The sequence below is a fragment of the Natator depressus genome, chromosome 1, assembly GCF_965152275.1.
Source record: "Natator depressus isolate rNatDep1 chromosome 1, rNatDep2.hap1, whole genome shotgun sequence".
NCBI classification, from domain to species: Eukaryota; Metazoa; Chordata; order Testudines; family Cheloniidae; genus Natator; species Natator depressus.
Genome location: NC_134234.1, coordinates 92,849,366 through 92,871,228, shown reverse-complemented (window position 1 = coordinate 92,871,228; position 21,863 = coordinate 92,849,366). Strand labels below are relative to the sequence as shown.

The window sequence follows — 21,863 nt, the reverse complement described above, 5'->3', positions numbered from 1 at the left end:
ACTCTGAGACAAACCAATTGTTCGACTGCCTGTCTATTCAAAATTATTAAAGGCATTCCCTATACCCTTTTACTTCCTCCACTTGTTACCCAATTAAAAAGGTGAAAATATGCCAAGTGACAGTTTCTTGAGTCTACAAGGGCTTAAAAACCAGAGACAGTAATTTAAGGAGAATCTTTAGCAGTTGAAAAGAGCATGCATGCCAGAAAAATCCTAGTCTTGTTTCACTGCTATGTTCCCTGAGTTAGAAAATTAGCACTGCTTCCATTGTATCACATTGCCTGAGGTAACTCACATCCATTTATGCTAAAATGCAGCAAACAAGAAGGTGTTGCCTCTCACGGAAAAGAGCTCTTAACATACACTTCTTCTGTTTTCTCAAGGTATAAACAAGTAATGGGGGCTTTTACCTACCTCAAGTATCTGTTGGAAAAGTAACACAGCCAAACACAAAATTTCCAGTAAATTCTTGGAATGTGTTGAGGACAATTTTTTGTTTCAGAAGAAGGAGGAAGTAAGCAAGGGAGCAGTCATTTTAGACTTGATTCTGCCTAATAGGGAGGAATTGGTTGTAAGACTCAATGTGGAAGGAAACTTTGGTAAAAGTTATTATGAAATGATAGGCTTCATGATGCTAAGGAAAAGAATGAATGAGAGCAGCAGAATAAGTCAATGGACTTAAAACCAATCTGTAAGAAACCCAGAGAATTGGTAGGTAAGGTCCCATTGGAAGAAATTATAAGGAAAAAAGGGAGTTCAGAAGAGATGACACTTTGTCAGAAAGACCATATCAAAGGCACAACATCAAACTATCCTGATGCAAAGGAATGATAGGAAGAATAATGAAGCCAATATAGCTGCATCAAAAAATCTTTAGTGACCTGACATTCTAAAACGAACCCTACAAAAAGTGAAAACATGGATAAATTAATAAGTATAAGTACAAAAGAATAATGCAAGCATGTAAGGACACACTCAGAAAAGCTAACACACAAAATGAGTTACACCTAGCAAGAAATACAAAAGGCAATACAAAGACGTTCTATAAATACATTAGGAAAGTGTAGGTGCACTACTTAGCAGGAAGGAGAGCAAATAACAGATGAAACCAGGAAGGCTGAGGTGTTTAATGTGTATTTTGCTTCAGTCTTCACTAAAAAAGTTAATTGTAACCAGATGCTTAATACAATATCAACAACAAGAAGGAAGGAACACAAGCCAGACTAGGAAAAGAACTGGTTAAAGAAATTTAGATAAGTAAGTTACCTAAATTCAATCTGGGGTACAGCCACTCCCCGATTTACGCAATCATTCCGTTCCAGAAAGCCTTGCGTAACTCGAATTTTGCGTACGTTGGAAATGTATACCTGAAAGTTATGTAAAACAAAATAAAACAAAACAAACCCTCCTATTTCCAGCTTATGGAACTTTTTCTGTAAGTGTGAATTTGCGTAAATCGGGTCTTGCGTAACCCAGGGAGTGTCAGTACTTAAGGAACTAGCTGAAGCAATCTCAGAGCTTTTAGCAATTCTCTTCGATAACTTATGGAGGATGAGTGAGGTACTAGAGGGTTGGAGAAGGGCAAATATCACACATATTTTAAAAAGGGAAGCAAAAAGGACCCAGGGAATTATAGGTCAGTTAGCCTAACTTCGATAGCTGGAAAGATTCTGGAACAAGTTATTAACCAATCAATTTGTAAAAATCTGGAGGATAATAGGATGATAAGTTATAGACTACATGGATTTGTCAAGTATAAATCATGACAAACCAGCCTAATTTCCTTTTTGACTTGGTTACTGACCTAGTATATTGGGGAGAAGTAATAGATGCAATATATTTTGATTTTAGTAAGGCTTTTGACACAATCCCATATGGCAGTCTCATAAACCAACTAAAGAAATGTTGTCTAACTAAAATAACTACAAGGTGGGTGCATGATTGGTTGAAAAAATACTGAAACAATAGTTATCAATGGTTCACTCTCAATCTGAGAGGTCATATTTAGTTCCTGTCCTGGTTCCAATACTATTCAATATTTTCATTAATGACTTGGATAATGGAGAGGAAAGTATGCTTATAATGTTTCCAGCTGACATCAAATTGGGAGGGATTGCAACCCCTTTGGAGGACAAGATTAGAATTCAAAATGACCCTGACAAATTGGAGAACTAGCCTGAAATAAGCAGGAGGAAATTCAATAAAGAGAAGTATAAAGTCGTACACTTAGGAAGGAAAAAAAAATCAAATGAACAAATAAAAAATGGGGAACAACTGGCTAGGCAGCAGTACCACAGAAAAAGAACTGAGGATAGTGGATGACAAATTGCATATGAGCCAGCAATGTGATACAGTTGTGAAAAAGGCAAATAATATTCTGGGGTGTAGTAACAGCAGTGTGATATGTAAACAGAAATAATTGTCCCACTCTTCTCGACACTAAGGTCTTAGTTGGTTTTGGGCACCACACTTTAAGAAAGATGTGCACAAATTGGAGAGAATCCAGAGGAGAGCAACACATATGACAAAGGATTTAGAAAACCTGGCCTATGAGGAACAGTAAGAAAAACTGAGCATGTTTAATATTGAGGAAAAAAGACTGGGGAGAGACCTGAGAACAGTCTTCAGATATGTTAGGGGCTGTTAAAAAGAGGGTGGTGATCAATTGTTCTCCATGCCTACTGAAGGTGGGACAAGAAGTAATGGGATTAATTTTTAGCAAGGGAGATTGAGGTTAGATATTAGGAATAACTTTCTAGCTATAAAGGTAGTTCAGATCTGGAATAGGCTTCCAAGTGAAGTTGTGGACTTGCTGTCATTAGAGGTTTTTATAAACAGGTTAGAACAAACGTGGCAGGGCTAGCATAGGCAACATGTAGTGGGGCATGGAGGGTCAAGTCCCCCACCCCCAAGATTTCTGTTTAGCTTGCCTGGGGGGAAGAAGAGAGGCTCTGTCCTTCTTCCACTGCTCCTGCCCCCCTGGCATGGTTGATCCCTGTCCCTGGCATCCAGGCCCAGGCGGGGAGTTGAGGGGATGGACCAGCCACCTCTCACACCGGCTGCTCCGTGTCACTGCTTTGATCAGCGTGGTGGCTGCCTGTGAGAACCCGGCTGTGGAGGTGGTGGGGCTGGCCCCCACTCAGGCCTGGGTACAGAGGCCAACCGAGCAAGAGTTCCCTCTCCCCAGAACATTTGTGGCTTACTCAGCACTTGTCCTCAGCAGCCGGGCCCAGGTGGGAAGCAGTCTGCCACCACCACCTCCCCAGATGGCAGCTCAGGCAGCTGCTGTGCTGCACAGAGCAGTGACCTGGAGCAGCCAGCTTCAGCCAGCATGAGAAGCGGCTCCATCCCACCCCCTGTCCGGGCCTGGCTGTCAGGGACAGGGGCTGAACATTCCGGGGTGGAGACACAGTGGGAGAAGGACAAAAACCCACCTCAACCCCTCTGATAACTCTGGTGGGGCGGGGAGAGCACGGCGGCCCTGGGCTGGGCACACTGCAGGAGTGTCACTGGACAGAAGTTCTCCCCTTTAGATTGCCCCCCCCCACCCAGTATCGGGAGGCACGAGTCATCTATGAGGGATGGTATAGGTATACTTAGTCCAGTTTCAGTGCAGGGGAATGAAATCGATGACCTTGAGGTCCCCTCCAGCCCTCCATTTCTACGATTCTAACAGAGCTGCAATCTTCTCCCAGATCCTGCAGTCAGATCCACAGAGACGAACACTTGGGCCTGCGTAGAGCCCCAGCACAGTTAATGAGGTTCTTCATGGATGCAAGGGTCTGCCTTGCAGATCCAACTGCAGAACTGAGGTTCTGAAGCACTTCTGTATCCCTGACTCTGTGGTCCATGGATTTAAACAAAAATGGGTGTGAGATTTAGGAGCACCAAGAGATTCTCTTTCCTCTTCAGGAATAAGACCCATTCTCTTCCATAATGCCTGAGCTGGAACCTGTCCCATCTTTGTCTTGGCATCAGTACTACAGGTGAAATATTAAGCTACAGGGAATATTAAGCTATAGGGAAGCCCTTTTCCATTTTTTCCAATTGTTTTTATTTTTATTTTTTTGGTTGGGGGAAGGTGGTAAAGGGTAAAAATAGAATTAATCTAAATAGGAGAAAACAATATTTGTTCTCCATATTTCTACAAACATTAGACAAGTAGAGCTACTCTTTAGAGGGGGTAGCTACTAGCTCTACAAGCAGTTTCTAGTAGTACAAAGCAGTTACCTGGATACTAATATCTGACACAGCTGTAACTTGCAAAAAAAACCAAAACAATTTCAGTGCAAAATGGTCTTGTGTGGCGAGTACATGTGGGATAAGGAGTTGGCGGATGTGATTTCAGAGCCATTGGCCATTATCTTGGAAAAATCATCTCGATCGTGAGAGGTCCCGGATGACTGGAAAAAGCCTAATGTAGTGCCCATCTTTAAAAAAGGGAAGAAGGAGGATCCGGGGAACTACAGGCCAGTCAGTCTCACCTCAGTCCCTGGAAAAATCATGGAGCAGGTCCTCAAGGAAACAATTCTGAAGCACTTAGAGGAGAGGAAAGTGATCAGGAACAGTCAGCATGGATTCACCAAGGGCAAGTCATGCCTGACTAATCTAATTGCCTTCTATGATGAGATAACTGGCTCTGTGGATGAGGGGAAAGCAGAGGACGTGTTAGCAAAGCTTTTGACACAGCCTCCCACAGTATTCTTGCCAGCAAGTTAAAGAAGTATGGGCTGGATGAATGGATTATAAGGTGGATAGAAAGCTGGCTAGATCATCGGGCTCAACGGGTAGTGATCAATGGCTCCATGTCTAGTTGGCAGCTGGTATCAAGCAGAGTGCCCCGAGGGTCGGTCCTGGGGCCGGTTTTGTTCAACATCTTCATTAAGGATCTGGAGGGTGGCGTGGATTGCACCCTCAGCAAGTTTGCAGATGACACTGAACTGGGAAGAGAGATAGATACACTGGGGTGTAGGACAGGATACACAGGGACCTAGACAAATCAGAGGACTGGGCCAAAAGAAATCGGAGGTGGTTCAACAAGGACAAGTGCAGAGTCCTGCACTTAAGACGGAAGAATCCCATGCACTGCGACAGACTAGAGACCGAATGGCTCGGCAGCAGTTCTGCAGAAAAGGACCTAGGGGTTACAGTGGATGAGACGCTGGATATGAGTCAACAGTGTGCCCTTGTTGCCAAGAAGGCCAATGGCATTTTGGGTTGTATAAGTAGGGGCATTGCCAGCAGATCGAGGGACGTGATAATTCCCCTCTATTCGACATTGGTGAGGCCTCATCTGGAGTACTGTGTCCAGTTCTGGGCCCCACACAAGAAGGATGTGGAAAAATTGGAAAGCATCCAGCGGAGAGCAACAAAAACGATTAGGGGACTTGAACACATGACTTTTGAGGAGAGGCTGAGGGAACTGGGATTGTTTAGTCTGCGGAAGAGAAGAATGAGGGGGGATTTGATAGCTGCTTTCAACTACCTGAAAGGGGGTTCCGAAGAGGATGGATCAAGACTGTTCTCAGTGGTAGCAGATGACAGAATAAGGAGTAATGATCTCAAGTTGCAGTGGAGGAGGTTTAAGTTGGATATTAGGAAAAACTTTTTCACTAGGAGGGTGGTGAAGTACTGGAATGTGTTACCTAGGGAGGTGGTGGCATCTCCTTTCTTAGAGGTTTTCAAGGTCAGGCTTGAGAAAGCCCTGGCTGGGATGATTTAGTTGGGGATTGGTCCTGCTTTGAGCAGGGGGTTGGACTAGATGACCTCCTGAGGTTCCTTCCAACCCTGATATTCTATGATTCTATGATTTTTTGATAAGTAAAACCTTGGTAGTGCCACTATCTACCTAAATACATAGAAAGTGCTGTCTTATCTGTGGCACTGCCATCTGAGCTAAATGGATAAGATTTGATAGTATTTCCTCATAGCACTGATTTGTGCATTTTCTTACTGTGCAGTGATTTGTGAGTGAAAAAGGAAGGATGTAGGTTAGAAAAAAGTCCAAATGTTAGCCTTATTTATAGTTATATTTATTTAAAAAAAAACCATTTATAATTATATTGCATTTATTATTATACTTAGAGGTCCTTATCCTGTTACATGTCAAAAGTCCCATTGATATCACTGGAAGTTTTGCCAAAGGTCAAACTGCATGATCAAGCACAGAGAGATAAATGAAGGAATGGAGTTTTCCATCTGCAGGCTATGACTGAAAAAATCACATGCTGTTATTTAAATACAAGCAATGTTTACAAATGTATTAAAATGGAACCTGGCTAATTTGCAATAATGACTGGGTGTCCCACTGAAACTTGCTGAATGTGGTAAATCATAGAATAAACAAACATGCAGTTTTAAAAATGAACACAATGGCAGCAGAAACAAGAGGCAGGGTGCTAGCTCTTCCTGCCTTCCATGAAACCAGGCTTTGGAGGCAAATGGCCCCAGCAGACATCCTGCACCTTTGCCAATAGCACCATGTAGGTTTGTGTTTAAGGGGCACATGACTGTAGCATCTCCCCAGTACCAGGAAACATCCCGTTTACACCCTCAGGAGATACAATGTGTGATGCTGACAAACCCAGTGGCCATTGTATGTGGTGACTGAGGTCAAAGACTCAAAGTGCATTCCTCACTCACTGTCATCAAAGGAAAAGCTCACATGGATAGAGACACGGTCAGCTTGTTTTCTGTCAGAAGAGGCTATAAATATGGTGTTAAAGAAAGATCCTTCATTTCTGGACTGTTTGGATTCTAACAGGGCAGAATAACTGAACTAGAAGATGGAGAACGCCAGGGTTATTCTGAGTAGCCCTGAGAGACTTTTGGGAAACTGCCAGATTACTACATCTCTGCTACCTCTCTGCTACCATTTGGGATTACAAACTGTGACTCACCTATATATACATATATTTTACCTGCTTTAACTTCTCAATAACTCTCACTTCCTTTTCTTAGCTAATATATCTTTAATTACAGGTTTCAGAGTAGAAGCTGTGTTAGTCTGTATCCGCAAAAAAACAGGAGTACTTGTGGCACCGTAGAGACTAACAAATTTATTAGTGCATAAGCTTTCGTGGCCTACAGCCCACTTCATTGGATGGATAGAATGGAACATATAGTAAGATATACATATATTGTGACAGGGTCAGGCCAGATGGCTATAGGAGAGTAATTTTTTTTTGAAGCAAAAGATATTTTTATTTGCATAACACACTTACAAAGTAAAAACAGCAGCATATGCAATGTGTAACACAGCAACCAATCACAATTGTTTTCTCATTAGCTTCAGGGGAGGGAAGTGTTCAAGCTTGCCTGGGCCCAGAGTGGGGGGCTTCCTCGACTCTCATGGTCTTCCACCCTTCTGAGATACCTGGTGGCCCAGAGCGAGGGAGCTTCATCGACTCTCATGGTCTTCCACCCCCTCGAGTTACCTGGCGCCACGCCCGAGTGTCACCAACAATTCCCTCCTCTGAAAGCACCCAACAAGAGGGGCAGGCTGTAGGGTGGACAATCCGGGGGGGGGGGGGGGGCACGTGCACATGTGTGAAAGGACCCCTCTAAGGTGGTGATGTCCGCAGCAGCAATGGCTGGGGCTGGGGTCCCTTACTCTCTCCCCCAATCAAAGGGTCAGACAAAGGGACTCGGATGGGGACACCGAGCAGAGAACCTTGGACAGCACCCACTGCTCCTCAAAAGCATCAAGGGAGTCGGTGGACGCCGCCCAGAGGAACTCCGCCCGGTACATGAACAGACCGAGGATCGGAAAACAGCCCCACAGTCACAGGAAACTCCAACGGCCAACCTCCTCTCTCTGGTTTTATAGATGGCCGTTCTAGCCAGGGCCAGGAGGACGTTAACTAGGAGATCCCATGACTTTATGAGGCCACGGATGGGGAGTGCATAAATAAAAAGGTGAGGGGAAAAATGCAACCAAAAACGTAATAGGAGATTTGTGAGGAGCTGGAATAGGGGCTGAAGCCTGGCGCACTCCAAATATACGTGTGCCAGGGTTTCCCTTACACCACAAAAGGTACAAGTATCTGGGACGAGGGTGAACCGCGCCAAGTATGTGCCCGTGCTCACAGGTCCATGAAGGAGCCGCCAACTGATGTCCCTGACGGGCCTCGGAACCAAAGTGGAATATAGGCTGGCCCACCAGGGCTGCTCACCCTCCAAAGGTGGCAGAAGGTCTCGCCACTTTGTGTCGGGGCGGGACACTAGGGTGAGGGCGTGAAGGGTGTGGAGCACAAGCGTGTATAGATGTTTCCTTGGCGCAGTTTGGAAGCATACAGGCTGCAGTTCATGCAGCCGGCTCGCGGTGAAGGGTTGAGGGGGTCGATTGGGTCTGCGGGGCAGGGATCCAATTAAAAGGTCCGGCAGGCCTGGGGTAGAGGTTGGGCGGGGCGTGCCCTCGAGCAGGACCCTGTCGAGGTAAGCTCGAGCAGCAGGTGGCAAAGCGGCCTTCGCCTTCTGAAGTATGCACCGGGGGGTGCGAGGTCTGGGGAGCCCCATACGCCGGGCGAGTGTCAGGGGATCCAGCCAGTCTCCCCAGTCGTAGTCCAGGAGGTCTCCGACTCTCGTGACTTCTGCCAGGATCAAGCTCTGGCGCACCGAGCGGGACTCCGCCACCTGCACACGGAGCTGGGGGTTGTGTAGCAGGGGCTCTGCGAGGAGATCTACCCCATTGGTGGCCGCCACGGACCTGGTCATTAAAAACAGTTTCCAAGTCTGGAGGAGATCCTGGTAGAAGACCGGCAGCCCGGAGAGGTCTCGCGGAAGACCTCCCGGACAGAGATAAAAGAGCTGCTGGTCATATCGGAGCCCTCGGATGCAGCGCAGGATGGCGTGCGCCAGTATGCTCCACGCCGAACTGCCTGCACCATAGAGGAGCCTCTGTAGGGCCTGGAGGTGGAAGACACGGACCTGAGTGTGTAGACACTTCAGGCCCCGTCCTCCTTCCTTCAGGGGTAGATGAAGAACCCCTACAGGGGCCCAGTGCATTCCTGACCAAAAGAACCCGAGAATCGATGTCCAGAGATCGGTCAGGAAACCCGGGGCCGGGACCAGGGTGTTGAGCTAGTACCAGAGCATGGAAAGGACTAGTTGATTAAGCACCAGCGCTCTCCCTCGGAGGGAGAGACATCGGAGTAGTCCTGTCCATTTCCGGAGCCGCTCTAAACCCCCGCCCTCTACATTTTCCCAGTTTTCCGGCGGAGAGGGATGCGTGCCAGAAAGGACCTGCGCTCCACCGGATGGTCTGAAGTGTGGGTGGGAGGGAGCTCACCTGCCGCCAGTCTCCTACTGCCAAGCCAGAGCTCTTGACCCAGTTGACCCAGGTGGAGGAGGCTGCTGAATAGATGGCCTGGCAAGCCTCCACCTGCTCCAAGATGCCGGGGTCCTGGATCACGAGGAGCATGTCATCAGCATACGCCGACAGGATCAGCTGCAGCTCCGGCTCCCGCAGCACCAACCCTGTCAACCTCCTGCGGAGGAGACAGAGGAAGGGCTCGATCGCCAGAGCATACAGCTGGCCCGAGAGGAGGCACCCCTGCCGTACTCCTCGCCCGAAGCTGACCGGTTCGGTCAGGGTCCAGTTGAGCTTAACCAGACACTCTGCGGAAGCATACAGCACCCGGAGAAAACCCACAAACTGGGGTCCGAAACCAAACGTCTGCAGAGTGCTCAGAAGGTACCCGTGGTCCACCCTATCGAACGCCTTCTCCTGATCTAGGGACAGGAAGGCGAATGATAGACCGTCTCTACGCCCGAGTTCCAAAAGGTCCCGAACCAGAAATAGGTTATCAAAGATACTGTGGTCCGGGATGGTGTAGGTCTGGTCTGGGTGGATCACGTCTGCCAGCACAGACCCTAGCCACAGCGAGATTGCTTTCGCTACGATTTTGTAGTCCGTGCTGAGGAGCGAGACGGGACGCCAATTTCGTAAATAGCGGAGGTCCCCCTTCTTCGGCAATAAGGCGAGCACAGCTTGCCTGCACGAAAGAGGGAGGACCCCGCTCTGCAGAGACTCGGCCCAGATGGTGACTAGGTCTGGGCCGAGGACGTCCCAAAAGACGTGGTAGAACTCCACGGTCAGCCCGTCCATGCCTGGAGACTTATTAGTGGGCACACGACGGAGGGCTTTCGAGAACTCGACCAGAGTGAGAGGCAACTCTAGCCAGTCTCGGTCGCTCATGCTGACCGTAGGGAGCTCCTCCCAAAGCACTCTGCAAGCGCTAGGGTCAGTCGGATCCGGGGAGAAAAGACTTGCGTAGAAGGCTTGGGCCCTCCCGCACATCTCCGCTGGTTCCGTGAGGGGGGTGCCGTCTTCTGCCAGGAGGCAGGTGACGTGTTTCTTGGCCCCCCTCGTTTTCTCCAGGGCATAGAAGAAGCGGTAGCCGCGATCCCCGGGTGTAGTCTCGGCAGAAAAGCCTGGCGCGCACCTTCCTCAGGTCCCACCATCGCCGCGCCGAGGGAAAGGCATGCCGCTGCCCTCACCAGGCCAGCCAGAATTCCCGGAAGGATGACGCGAAGCCCTCATCCTCCAACATGCTGTTGTTAAAATGCCAGTAGGCCGGCCCCGGCCTCTCCGCACAGAGGGAGGCTGTCACGGTGGCTAGGTGATGGTCAGAAAATGGGGCCAGCCGAATGCTGGAGGAGTGGGCTCGTGAGAGATGGAAGAGTGATAAATAAATGCGGTCCAACTGGGAGTGGCTCGACCGATGGGCTTCCACCCAGACAAAGGTGAACGTGGAAGTGTCATCCAGGTGGTGGTCACGCCAGATGTCCACTAGGGAGTGATGTTCAACTATCTCCCGGAGGGTGTCTACGGCGGCCGGGCTCTGCTCAGTCCCCGAGCGGTCTCGCTCCTCGAGGGTGGTATTAAAATCCCCTCCCAGGACCAGGCACTCGTGAAAATCTAAGGTGCCGAGGAAAGCGGACGCCTGCTGATAGAATTGCAGCCGCTCCGGGCCCGATGTCGGTGCATAGACGTTAACGAGGTTAACCACAAGCCCCTCTATACGGACCCGAAGATGCAGCAGGTGACCTAGTACGGCCTCGGCGACGCCTAGCACCTTGGGCCGTAGGTTGGGGGAGAACAGGGTCACCACTCCAGCCTGCCAAATCGTGGAATGGCTAAAGTAGACCCTGTTCCCCCACTGCAGCCACCAACTGTCTTCGGCGGTCGGATCCGTATAGGTCTCCTGCAGGAAAATCACAGAGTACCCTCCCTCCCAAAGGAAGGAGAGCACCTGGGACCTGCGGAGAGCCATCCTACAACCCTGGGTGTTCAACGTTGCGATGGTGAGAGGTGTCATGGCGGGGGGGTCGGGGGGAATCCTCGCTGGCAGGGACGCTCGCATCCCCCAGCGGGCTGCGCCACAGTCCTTGACCCACCCCATAGGTGAGTAATTGGTCACGGAAGACGCGGACCCGCCAGTAGGCCGCGGCATCCTGCTTCCCCGTCCCTTTACCTTCCCCCATGAGGGCCCTTGTGGCCTGGAGGATTTGAAAAAAAATCCCCCCATCACTGGAGAGCAAGCTGTACCTTGTTGCGGGAGCCATGGACATCCTCTAAAAACTTCCGCAGCTCTCCTCGCATCTCATGGGGGGTGGGGTTATGGTTTCCCAGTTGTTCCCCGGCGGGGTCCTTGGTGCAGCCCTGTGGTCCACTAAAACGGACAAGCAGGGTGCGGACCCCCCGACGGGGTGCCTGATGGGCTGGAGCTTCTAGGCCCGCCTCAAGCTCTGGGGCAATAGGGGGCGGTGCAGGGAAAATAGCAGCTCCTAATGGGTCGGGGCAGGACAACACAAAGGCATCTCCCTGGGGTTCATCAGTTGGGAAAGGGAAGGAGACAGCCCTGGGGGGTGGCAATGATATTGCAGGAGGTAAATTGGATAGGGGTAGAGGCAGGGGCAGGGGCAGAGGCGAGGTTCTGGGTTTCGGGAGGCAAGCAGCTGGATGGTGGTGCCTCCTGATCAGGCTCAAGGGTTAAGGGGGTGGGGAGGGAGCTCTCAGCAACACTGGGCACGCGCTCTGTGGTGGATTTAGCAGCCACAGCATCAGAAGGTGGATTATCTTCTGTAGGGCCCCCACCCGGGAAGGAAGTCGATTGCTCTGCACCAATGGGGGGTGCCCCTGGCAACTCGTGCCCCGGCTGTGTGGTGCCGGCTGTCACCTGAGCAGGCTCGGTGGTCGTCAGTGGGGTGCCATCAGTGGCTGGGTCGGTGGAGGAGTCCAGGGGCTCCTCAGAGGTGAGAGCGGAAGCAACAGTTAAGGGGAGCATGGGGAAAACAGGGGTGGAGTGAGGTCGCCCAGATCGAGATTTGCTGGTAAAAGGTCGTCCTCCCCCGGGCGACCAGGGTCAGATCTAAGGCCTCGATCTCCTCGAACATGGAGGAGAGGACACTTTCCATCGCTCCGGGGTTCTCCCTGCCAGCACCTGCCACGACGGTTGTCTTGGGGTTCACGGGGGTTTCGGGGAGCATCAGAACAGAAGGGTCTTCCTCGAGGGTCTCGGAGGAGAGAGTCTCCCATGGAGGGGAGACGCTACCCTCCGGTGCTGCCACGTCTTTCCCGGCTGACACCGGTGGATGCGATGCACTCGTGGGCAAAGCGGAAGGTTCGGCATCGGTGCCCTCCTTCCTGGTCTTCCGGGGGGCCTCCGCCTCGGGTAGATGAGGCGGAGCTCGAGCCTTCCGCTTGCCTTGCTTCCCATGGACTAGGGCCCAGCCCTCCATGGCATCATCTGGGGGCTGGTTAGCAGGGGTCGTGTCAGGGGGTAAAGGCGATGGCTCAGGGACTTGCGGGGGGGGAATGGTGGGGCAGCATAAGGGAGGGAGGATTCTCCCTGGGGCAGGCTCTCTCCCATGCCTGGTGGTATCTCTGCCACACCCTCCTCCATAGGCCCCGCTAGATTGTCAGCAGCGAAGGCGGGGCTCTCCCGCTCGTCTGGGCGTTGTAGCGGAGGTGCCCCTTGAGCCTGAGCGGGAGTAGCGGTGGTCCGAAGAGGAGGGGGGGCGGGTTCGAGTACCAGGCGGCCAGGGGCATCGGCAATGATGGGGCCGATGTCCTGCCGGGTCTCGGGGATCCCAGGTGCCCCTCCTTGCTGGGCTAAGGGGCAGTCCCTCCGGACATGCCCCGACGCCCGGCAGAGGTAGCACCGGGCTTCCCCCGTGGAAAAGTACACCCGGTAACGGGCCCCCTGGTGGGGGACTAGGAAGGACCCTTCGAGCGCCACTCCATCGCACGCCGCCGCCGGCAATAAAAGTTGCACTTGCTGGCAGAAGGAAAAAAACGTGATGGAGGGTGGGGTCTTTGCAGCCCAACGGGAGAGGGCTGATAACAGAAACAGGTTTCCCCAGGGTGGAAAGGGCGGGTAGTAGGGCAGCACTGGGGAGAAAAGGAGGAACAGAGGTCAGGACCAGGCGGACGCCCAGTCCTTTAGCCGTTCTAGGGGGACAAACACCCCCCCCACTGCCAGTCCCCTCTCCACAGCTTCCTGGGTGGCAGCCTCTGATGCTAAGAAGACGACGACCTTCCCGTACATTTTGGAGGCCACCACAATGGCCGAGGGCCCCACCACCCTCACCAACGCCTGCATGTAGGTCTCCACGTGGGGCAAGGCAGGCACCAGGGGGCATCGGACACCGTGCTTCCTTGTCATGGTGAGAAAGGGGCCCCGGCTGCTATTGATGGTGGTGGAGGCGATGGGTGGGAGAGATGACGAGGCGACAGGCGGGGGGGCTGCTGCTGCCCGGGCATACGTCCTGGGGGCTGAGGGAGGGACACCCACAGAGCCAGTGGAGGGGGCAGCGGGAAAGGACGCCGTGGTCGGTGGCGGTGCCGCAGCAGTGGGGGTGGCCCCTGCCATGGAGGGCCCGGTGGTTTTTGCGGGGCCCTTCCCCTTCTTCTTGCCCTGGCCTTTCCCACCGGCTGGAGGGGCTTCCCTAGAGTCTGGGGAGGCGATGGGCATGGCAGCAGTGGAGGTCACCCCGGTGCCCTCCATTGCCGATGCCCCAGCGGGGGCGGTGGCAGGTGGTTAACAGGAGTGGGGTCGGATAGAAAGGGACAAGCTGTGGGGTGGACAATCAGTTCTGGATTCTGATCTGGACCTGGATTGGGAAGTTAGAAGATAGACTGTTTGGCGGTAGAAAAGGAAATAATTGAGCAGGGGTTAAGTAGCGAGAAGGTCCTGACAGATCATCTTCCCCCACTCACAATCACTCAACATGTCTATGGCGACAGTGTTGGAGAGTCCTGAGGGTGTATGAATATGAGGTGGGGGGTTGCCTACAGCCCAGAGATGGGTTAATCCAGCCCTAAGTATGCCAAATCCTATGTTCCTGTGACTTTCTCAATACTTTTGAACGGAGCACAGTACATGATGAGGCTCTGACCCTGATTGGGAGTAGGGGGGCTAACATAAATAATAAAAAATATATCTCTAAGGCATATGATAGGTACTGTTTTTAGTCCCACCTATCTTTTGAACTTTCATCAGCTAATAGCCTCATTATTGGTTTCAGTTTAGCTTTGTCTTTTAGTAACAGTACCAGCAGCACTAACACTGCTGGATTCTGATCTTAGACATAAATCTGGTGTATCACAGATCAGGATCTCTTTGGTTGTGTTTACACAGGACTTCTATTAATGGAATGTCTTGCTAGTAGTGACTCTCCTGGGCCTTATAGGAAAGGCAAATATAAAACACTGTACATGGCACACTCAAACCATGATCTTCATGTCTTTTAGACTAGCTTTTAGACTTGACTAGAAACAACTAGACATAGTATGGAAATGCTATGGCAGAAGCTTCATAAGGAATGAACATATCTTCCATGTCTGACCCTCTGACCCATCAGGTAGAGAAAGCAGTGAAAAATATGTGGTGTCACCCTATTGCCCTCACTAATATTCTGACCCTTATGGATTTTAAGGGTGAAGTGAAAAGGAGTACTTGTGGCACCTTAGAGACTAACAAATTTATTTGAGCATAAGCTTTCGTGAGCTACAGCTCACTTCATTGGATGCATGCAGTGGAAAATATATTGGGGAGATTTTATATACACAGAGAACATGAAACAATGGGTTTACCATATACACTGTAACAAGAGTGACCAGGAAAGGTGAGCTATTACCAGCAGGAGAGTGGGGGAGGGGGGACCTTTTACAATCTTAAATTCTAACTATTCCCTTTCTTCCAATAGATACAAAGCAAGTGGCCTGATTTTCAGAACTGCATAACACACAAATGAACACGCAAAACTGCATCTCTTTTGCATGCGCAATTGCGACTACATGGATATACATGAAATAGTTCCACACACAAATGAGAATTTATGCATCAAACTGTCAATTTGTGTTCTCAATTGTGCTGATGATAGTAGTTGTGTGTTTAGATTAGGTGGACAAATATACACACTCATCCCTTTTACGGACGCATTTCCATATGCATAGTTCTAAAAGCCAGATCAAGTATCTTTTTTTGTTTTTAATGCTAAATTAGTCCATGAGGCTTCTCCACTGTAGTAACATAACTTGGAAACAGTGCTGGACTACAGCATGCAAAGGTCTGACTTTTCTATACTGGAAGGTACCGCCCAGTCCATTAAATCTCCCTTGTTTAATCTCTCAGGCTGGTCCAAAATGAGTTCAAAAAGTGACTCATCCTTTTTATATCACATAGGACAAAAAGATGGTCTTTTGTATTTGATTTCCTAATTCACAGTAAATGATACAGAAGAAGCTTTCTCTGCAGGTTCATCAGGCTTTTCATCTAGTGAAAAATAGTTACATATTGTAATCCTGAGTCCCCAAAGTATTTGCTGTTTTCTTTATTCCCCAGCCCTATTTCCATACTCATAGCTGCAAGAAAAGAAAGATGTCTCACAGAAAGGCAGTGTCTGTGCGCTATGTAAATTATTAAATCCTTCTATACAAGATCTGCTCTGCTCTTGCAGGTATTGGAAGAGAAAGCACTGGAAACATAATGCATTATAATAGAATTGTTCCTGCCAACCACTTTAGACCTTCAGACTGATCCTCAGGGTAGAACCTAACACATTAAGCTATACAGGGCACATTTAGTATCAAAATAGGGCACTCCTGACAGATGAAAGGCCTTGAGGCTTAAACATAACTGTCTGCAACCTTTTTCCATCAGAGAGTAATTTGTAGTGCTTAATTAATTCTTGGCATTCCTTTGGAGGCAAAATAGTACTTACTTTCACACCATTTTAAGAAAAAAATAGAAAAAACTAGAGATAACAGCATGCTTCAGTTGGCAAGAAAAAGGGTAATTTTTTGTTAATGGAAAGAAAGGACTAATTTTATTTGAGCTTGAATCTTTATACCACTGCAGCTACAAAACCTTGAGTAATATGGATGAAATCCTGGTCCCAAAGTCAGTGGCAAAACTCCCTGCATTTCAGGCAATCTTAGCATACCTCTATAGCTGCAATATCTTTTGGACACATTACAACACCACAGTTCTGCTTTCACAAAATGTAAATAACCACCATATAAAAGCTTAAATCTCAAGGGCTTACCCAAACATGTGTTATGAAATTATACATATCAAATACTGTAGCAAGTGTTATGCAAATTTCCCAACATTTCCAACCTTCTCTGCTGTCAGTAAAGTAGAAAATCTCACAGCCAGACCTTGAGGTCTGGAAAGAGGTGGAATTTAGCAGGATGGTGGTTTGTTTGTTTTTTAATGTGTACCATCATTTCTTATTAATGATATTACACAGTGATTAACATGTTTAAAATTCTCCAACTGAGAATCAGACTCATGCTTAGAATCCCTGCACTTATTGCAATGCTGAGTTGCAATCTCAGCTCACAGGTACAGATGGCCCAGCTGATAGACTCTCACTTCTAGCTCTCATCTACCATATGCAAAGATTTTAACTAAATCATTATTAATAATTGGGGTTTAAATATTTTATGCCAGGACTTACACAGTTTCTGGTGGGAATACTCAATTACTGAGTTCTGACTTGAATTAACAAATCAGTTCTAATGTACAGCAATTCACATTTGTTCAGCACCAAGATTATCTTAATTTACATGGTGATGGCTTTAACATATAATATACACAAAAAATCTTACCTGGATAATGTGTTTCAGTTTATCAATAATTTGATTTATTACAGGATCTGTTCCTTTCACTTTTACTTCTGGATTCGCAGACTGAGCTTTGATTCCACTGCCAACCACACGGTGGGTGTAGCTAATATAACAAAGAAATATGTTTTAGTAAACTGATGTAACTTCTTCAGATAATGTATTTACCTGTAAATACTAGCTGACACAACCTCAATTGGTATTGCCATTCCATTTTAATGACTGCATGTTTATTTTGTTCATGTAGGCTTTGTTACCAGAAAGTTACATTGTATGGTAAAATTGATATCTTTTACAAAGTTGTGATATGATTTTTTCTTTTTTTGTTATTTCTGAACCATTTGTAATAAGAAAAATAAATGTGAAAATAAGAATTGTGACTGGACAAGCATGAACATTATACATTCTGTGACCTTTTTATTTTAAGTGCATGAGAATTGACTCTTGCTCTACATCTCTATCGCAGCAATATTCTGCCAGCTGTTAATCAATAAGGAAAGTAAAAGAATCCTGTGGACATTCCATCACAGAGATGTCAAATGCCCAAATTCCACCTGCTAGATGTGCATGTGGTGGGTCAGCATGACATTTTCAAATTCTGCAGAATCTCAGTTTTCATTGTATATAATTTCTTGTCCTCTTGGTTTCAAAGAGAACTTTCCAAATATGACGTGTACGTGAACAGGTAGTGTTGTTTGCCTGAATTTGCAGCCAGCCAGAAACAATAGCTTTGAGGGCTGTGGATTCCCTTTCTGTTGTTGATATAATTGGGATATTATTAACTCTAAAGTCTGATGAGGATCCTTTAATGTCAACTGTAACTATTTAACTGATGATCACTTTGGCAGGTGGAATGGAAGACAGGTTGCGAGTGAAGCCCATGGAGCATGGGAATTGGTGCAAAGAACAGACGACGTACAAAGAGAGGGAAGATGGAAAGAAACTGTTTGGGGATCAGGGTGTGAGTGTGATGGTTAGAGTCAGAACCGGGGTCAACATCAGGTGCCAAGCCAAAGATCACAGCCAGGATTAACAGTAGGGTGTATGAGCAGGCACCTGGAGCAAGGTAAGAAAGCAGGAACCAGGAATGACCCACAATTCTCAGCTGTCTCCCTGGAGACAGATCATCTGCTCATGCAGTGCTGATGCCTCTTGGGGTATAGGGAACTCCGCTGAGTCCATTCTTGGCTGGGCCCACTTGAAGATATTGGTAGTGGTCCAAGCAATCTGTAGGGACAAGGGCATGGATGGTTAAAGTCCAAAATGGAGGTTGGGCATAGGAGCAGGTACCTGGAGAAAGACAGGAAAGGAGAAACTGGTAACAGACAGGGGTCTGGGATAAAGAGGACCTAAATAAGGACCTGAATAAGGTGGGATGCAGGACCAAGACAAGGCAGGAGTCAGGAAAATAGACTGGGTCCATAGAAGCATACAGCCAGTGATTCACCCAGTTAGTTAGATAATTCTCATGCTTCTTTCTGGCTTAGGTAGTGTGTCCTAGCCAACCAGCAGATTCCTAAGCAGGGCCCTTTGTGAGCTAGAGCTTTGCTAGCTCACTTCTCTACTAGTTTGGGTGAGGTGGTGTCTGAACATTGCCTTGGGACCTAGGGGGCTGGGTTTGAAGCCCATAATCCCTCACGTGGAGATAGGAAGATTAGGAAGAAAGGGGGGAAAGAGCAGAAATAGCAGGGATAAAAGCGGGCATATTTTCCCATTGAATGATGCTCAGTAAGGTGCTGAACAAATAATAAATTATAACAACTAAAAGTTCAATTACTATACAAAGCCATGTTCCGTACTTGATATTTGTGCAAATATTCCATTGACATCTGTGCTGTGGATGGAGGGCAACGTGTACTCCTAAATGTACACCACAGCCCAAGGACCATAATTAAAAATGGTATTTTACTTTCTCCAGAGAATGAGTTTAATACCTTTGTATTAGTGGGACCCCGAGGCCTCTTTCAATCTCAAAAAGGGAAAGGAACTTGCCTTTCTGTTCATAATGGAAAATATTATACTCAGTAGCTACTAGGATATTTTTCTGTGAGTTATGATTTCTGCAAACATTAAAAAATCTGAACTCACATAGGGGCACACTGGACTAAATTCAGTGGTATGCTCGAGCTGACTGATCCTGCAAGTCAGTGGCAAAGTGATTTGAATGGTGCAGGACCAAGGCTCAGCTGATTTGCACCTAATGAATCTGGTTCATTTTGTTTCACATTGAAAGGACTGAATGAGAACCCAGGACCTTCAGAATTTGGCTCTGCATGAATTAGTTGTGTATGGACTCCGTCAGGTTTCAATTTCTTTTGTATTTGTTCAAGTTCATTGTAGGTAAATATAATATTAAAATTACATGCATTGGTAGTGTTGAACAGCGAGGGGAATTAAGGCATACAGCTGTTCTATTGGAATGTGGTATTTGAATTTCTTCTTCTTCTTCTTTTTTACAAAAAGGAAATCAAAGACACTGTAAAAGTTTGATATTCTCTATACAATGGCATTTAGGTTTCTACCAGACAGTGCTTTGTACCCAAGTAAGTACTGGGGAAAATATCTGAAACAGTCAGTTTAATGGAATGCATGTAACGTATGCAGCACAGCTGCTAAACTTGGGGGAATATCAGGATAAATTATTTTATCAATATCGTAAACCTTGTAGCTGGTCCTGTTACTGGACCTCCACCATCCTCTTCTCACATGAGATTTAAGGGAATGTGGGAAGAGGGCTGTCAACTTGCTGTATCAGACATTAGGAAGGCCAAAGCCATTCTCCGGCAGTGTTAGGGGATGCCTTCCCCTAAGTCTACCAATTCAAGTTTTTTGGGTAACTAGACCCCATCTATAATGAGTACCTAGATTGGCCACTTGTCACCAGGAGGTGCCAGCAACTAGCTTGTCTGTCTCTCTCTCCCCCCTACCCTCTCCAAACACTGACAGATGGGTTCCCAGATAGTTAATTCCTTCCCTAGCATCAGCCAAAAATATATCTACTCTCCAGCTGGAGATGTGTACCCCATCATCTCTAAAGAAGTTGGATACCAAATAGCATGAGGTATTTTGGTGTGTAATCACTGATCCTCCCCATTCATGTACAGATTTAGCCACCTCCTGATTCACACCTCTTCTGGCACACCTAAATGCCATTGCCAACATGGGGAGGTCTCACCACACCCTCCACTGCAGCATTTCATACCAGTCTGCAGTCACTCCTGGAAGGGGGCGGGATTCTGATTCTGAACAGAAATTTCCCTAAATTTCTGTTCCTTAATGATTATGTTAGTCCCTTTACAAAATCCAACCCAGGTGTACAACAACCATGTCTGCTGCCTTCTGCCTGGGAATCAAAATGTATGAGAGGGGCATCAGTGGTCTTTCTTGCCACTGGCAAGAAAGTGAACCTTCAGTGGAACTGGCAGCCTGCCTGTGGGCCCAACACCCGCAGACCCAACATTGGCTCTCATGAACCCTTCCATTGCGCCTCCATCTATGCCACTCAGAGCAGCCTCTCTGCTAAACTTCCAGGGGCAACTGATCACCCTCTTGTGGGCTAAATGCACTATATGATGCCCACACATAAAGTCATAACTCCGGTGACCCATACACTTCATCCCAAAGGAAAGCATAAACAGGAAGCATTTAGCACACAGATACACCACAGAATTATCTTTCCTGACAGGAGCCCCAGTATGTTTGTATGAATTTGGAGGCCACCACCTGTTGGGTAAAATCTGTTTCTGACCTGTTTTATGTAATGTCCATCTTGGATTTGTAAAAGGACAGCTAAGCCTCCATCTTGGATATCCTTCTCCTCAGATGATTTAGTGCCCTTTCAGCCTTTTTCAAATCAATGAGGGGAAAGGTCAGGGCAGTTAGAGTCATGTGACAGCCATAATCTGCCTAGCAACTGCAGGTTATTTCGTGAGTGGCATATCTGTCACTCAGGGCTGTCCATCTGAGTGGCAGCCAATGTCCCACACAGTTCAGCTAGCTGCGAGGAGCCCCAGAGGGACTAGGACTCATAGGACTTTGGATTCTTGGTCTCTATTAACATACTTGCACTCAACTGCTACACACTATTAGTGAGTGCATACTTGCACTGATCTATGAGGTCGAGCAGAGACTGCATGGCCAAGCACTGAAGACCTACCTGAGGGAGAAGATCTGCCCAAGAGGGAGTAGACCTGCCCAGAGTACCTGTCCAGAGAGAGAAGAATACCCAGTTCCTGAGTTCCAGTTTGGTGTCCTGTGCCCCTGATTTTCACCACTATCCCTTTCGGTATCCTGAGTTTTTGTGATTGTGTCCCTATCTTCAGGATATGGTATTGTAATACCCATTGTGGTTTTCCTCTGTTTTACATCCATAGGTTAAGAGGGTTTAAGGGCTCTGAGCTTCATGCTCTGGTAACTGTTAACAACCGAGTGTGTCTTGCTTATGTTGTTTATTGTCTGAAGGGGGTCCTTGTCTAATTTACTGACTAGTGGCATAATAAATATTTGTGTTTTACATCTTATTCTGCCTCTGTCTTAATAAATCACCCGATGATAGATGCAGGATGGGGTGTGATCCGCAGACAGCCCATCTTCTGATCTGTGTAGACCATAGTTACACTGTTTTGGGCTAACACACTGTTAGGCATCTATTGCTGTGCTGTTGATGTAACCATTCCAATCCTGATATAGAGGGATCCCAATTCATCAGGGGACCTCAACAATATAC

The 21,863-nt window shown here is 47.8% G+C and overlaps 1 protein-coding gene across 2 annotated transcripts in view; it reads right to left on the bottom strand.

The window, feature by feature from the left end:
* The window catches only part of GPC5 (glypican 5), a 1,060,457-nt gene that overhangs the window by 705,202 nt on the left and 333,392 nt on the right, over positions 1-21,863 (bottom strand). For both annotated transcript variants that reach the window (XM_074962530.1, XM_074962537.1), the window contains exon 6: positions 17,123-17,243. In XM_074962530.1, the coding sequence (XP_074818631.1) occupies positions 17,123-17,243 (121 nt within the window). The remainder of the gene's footprint in view (positions 1-17,122; positions 17,244-21,863) is intronic.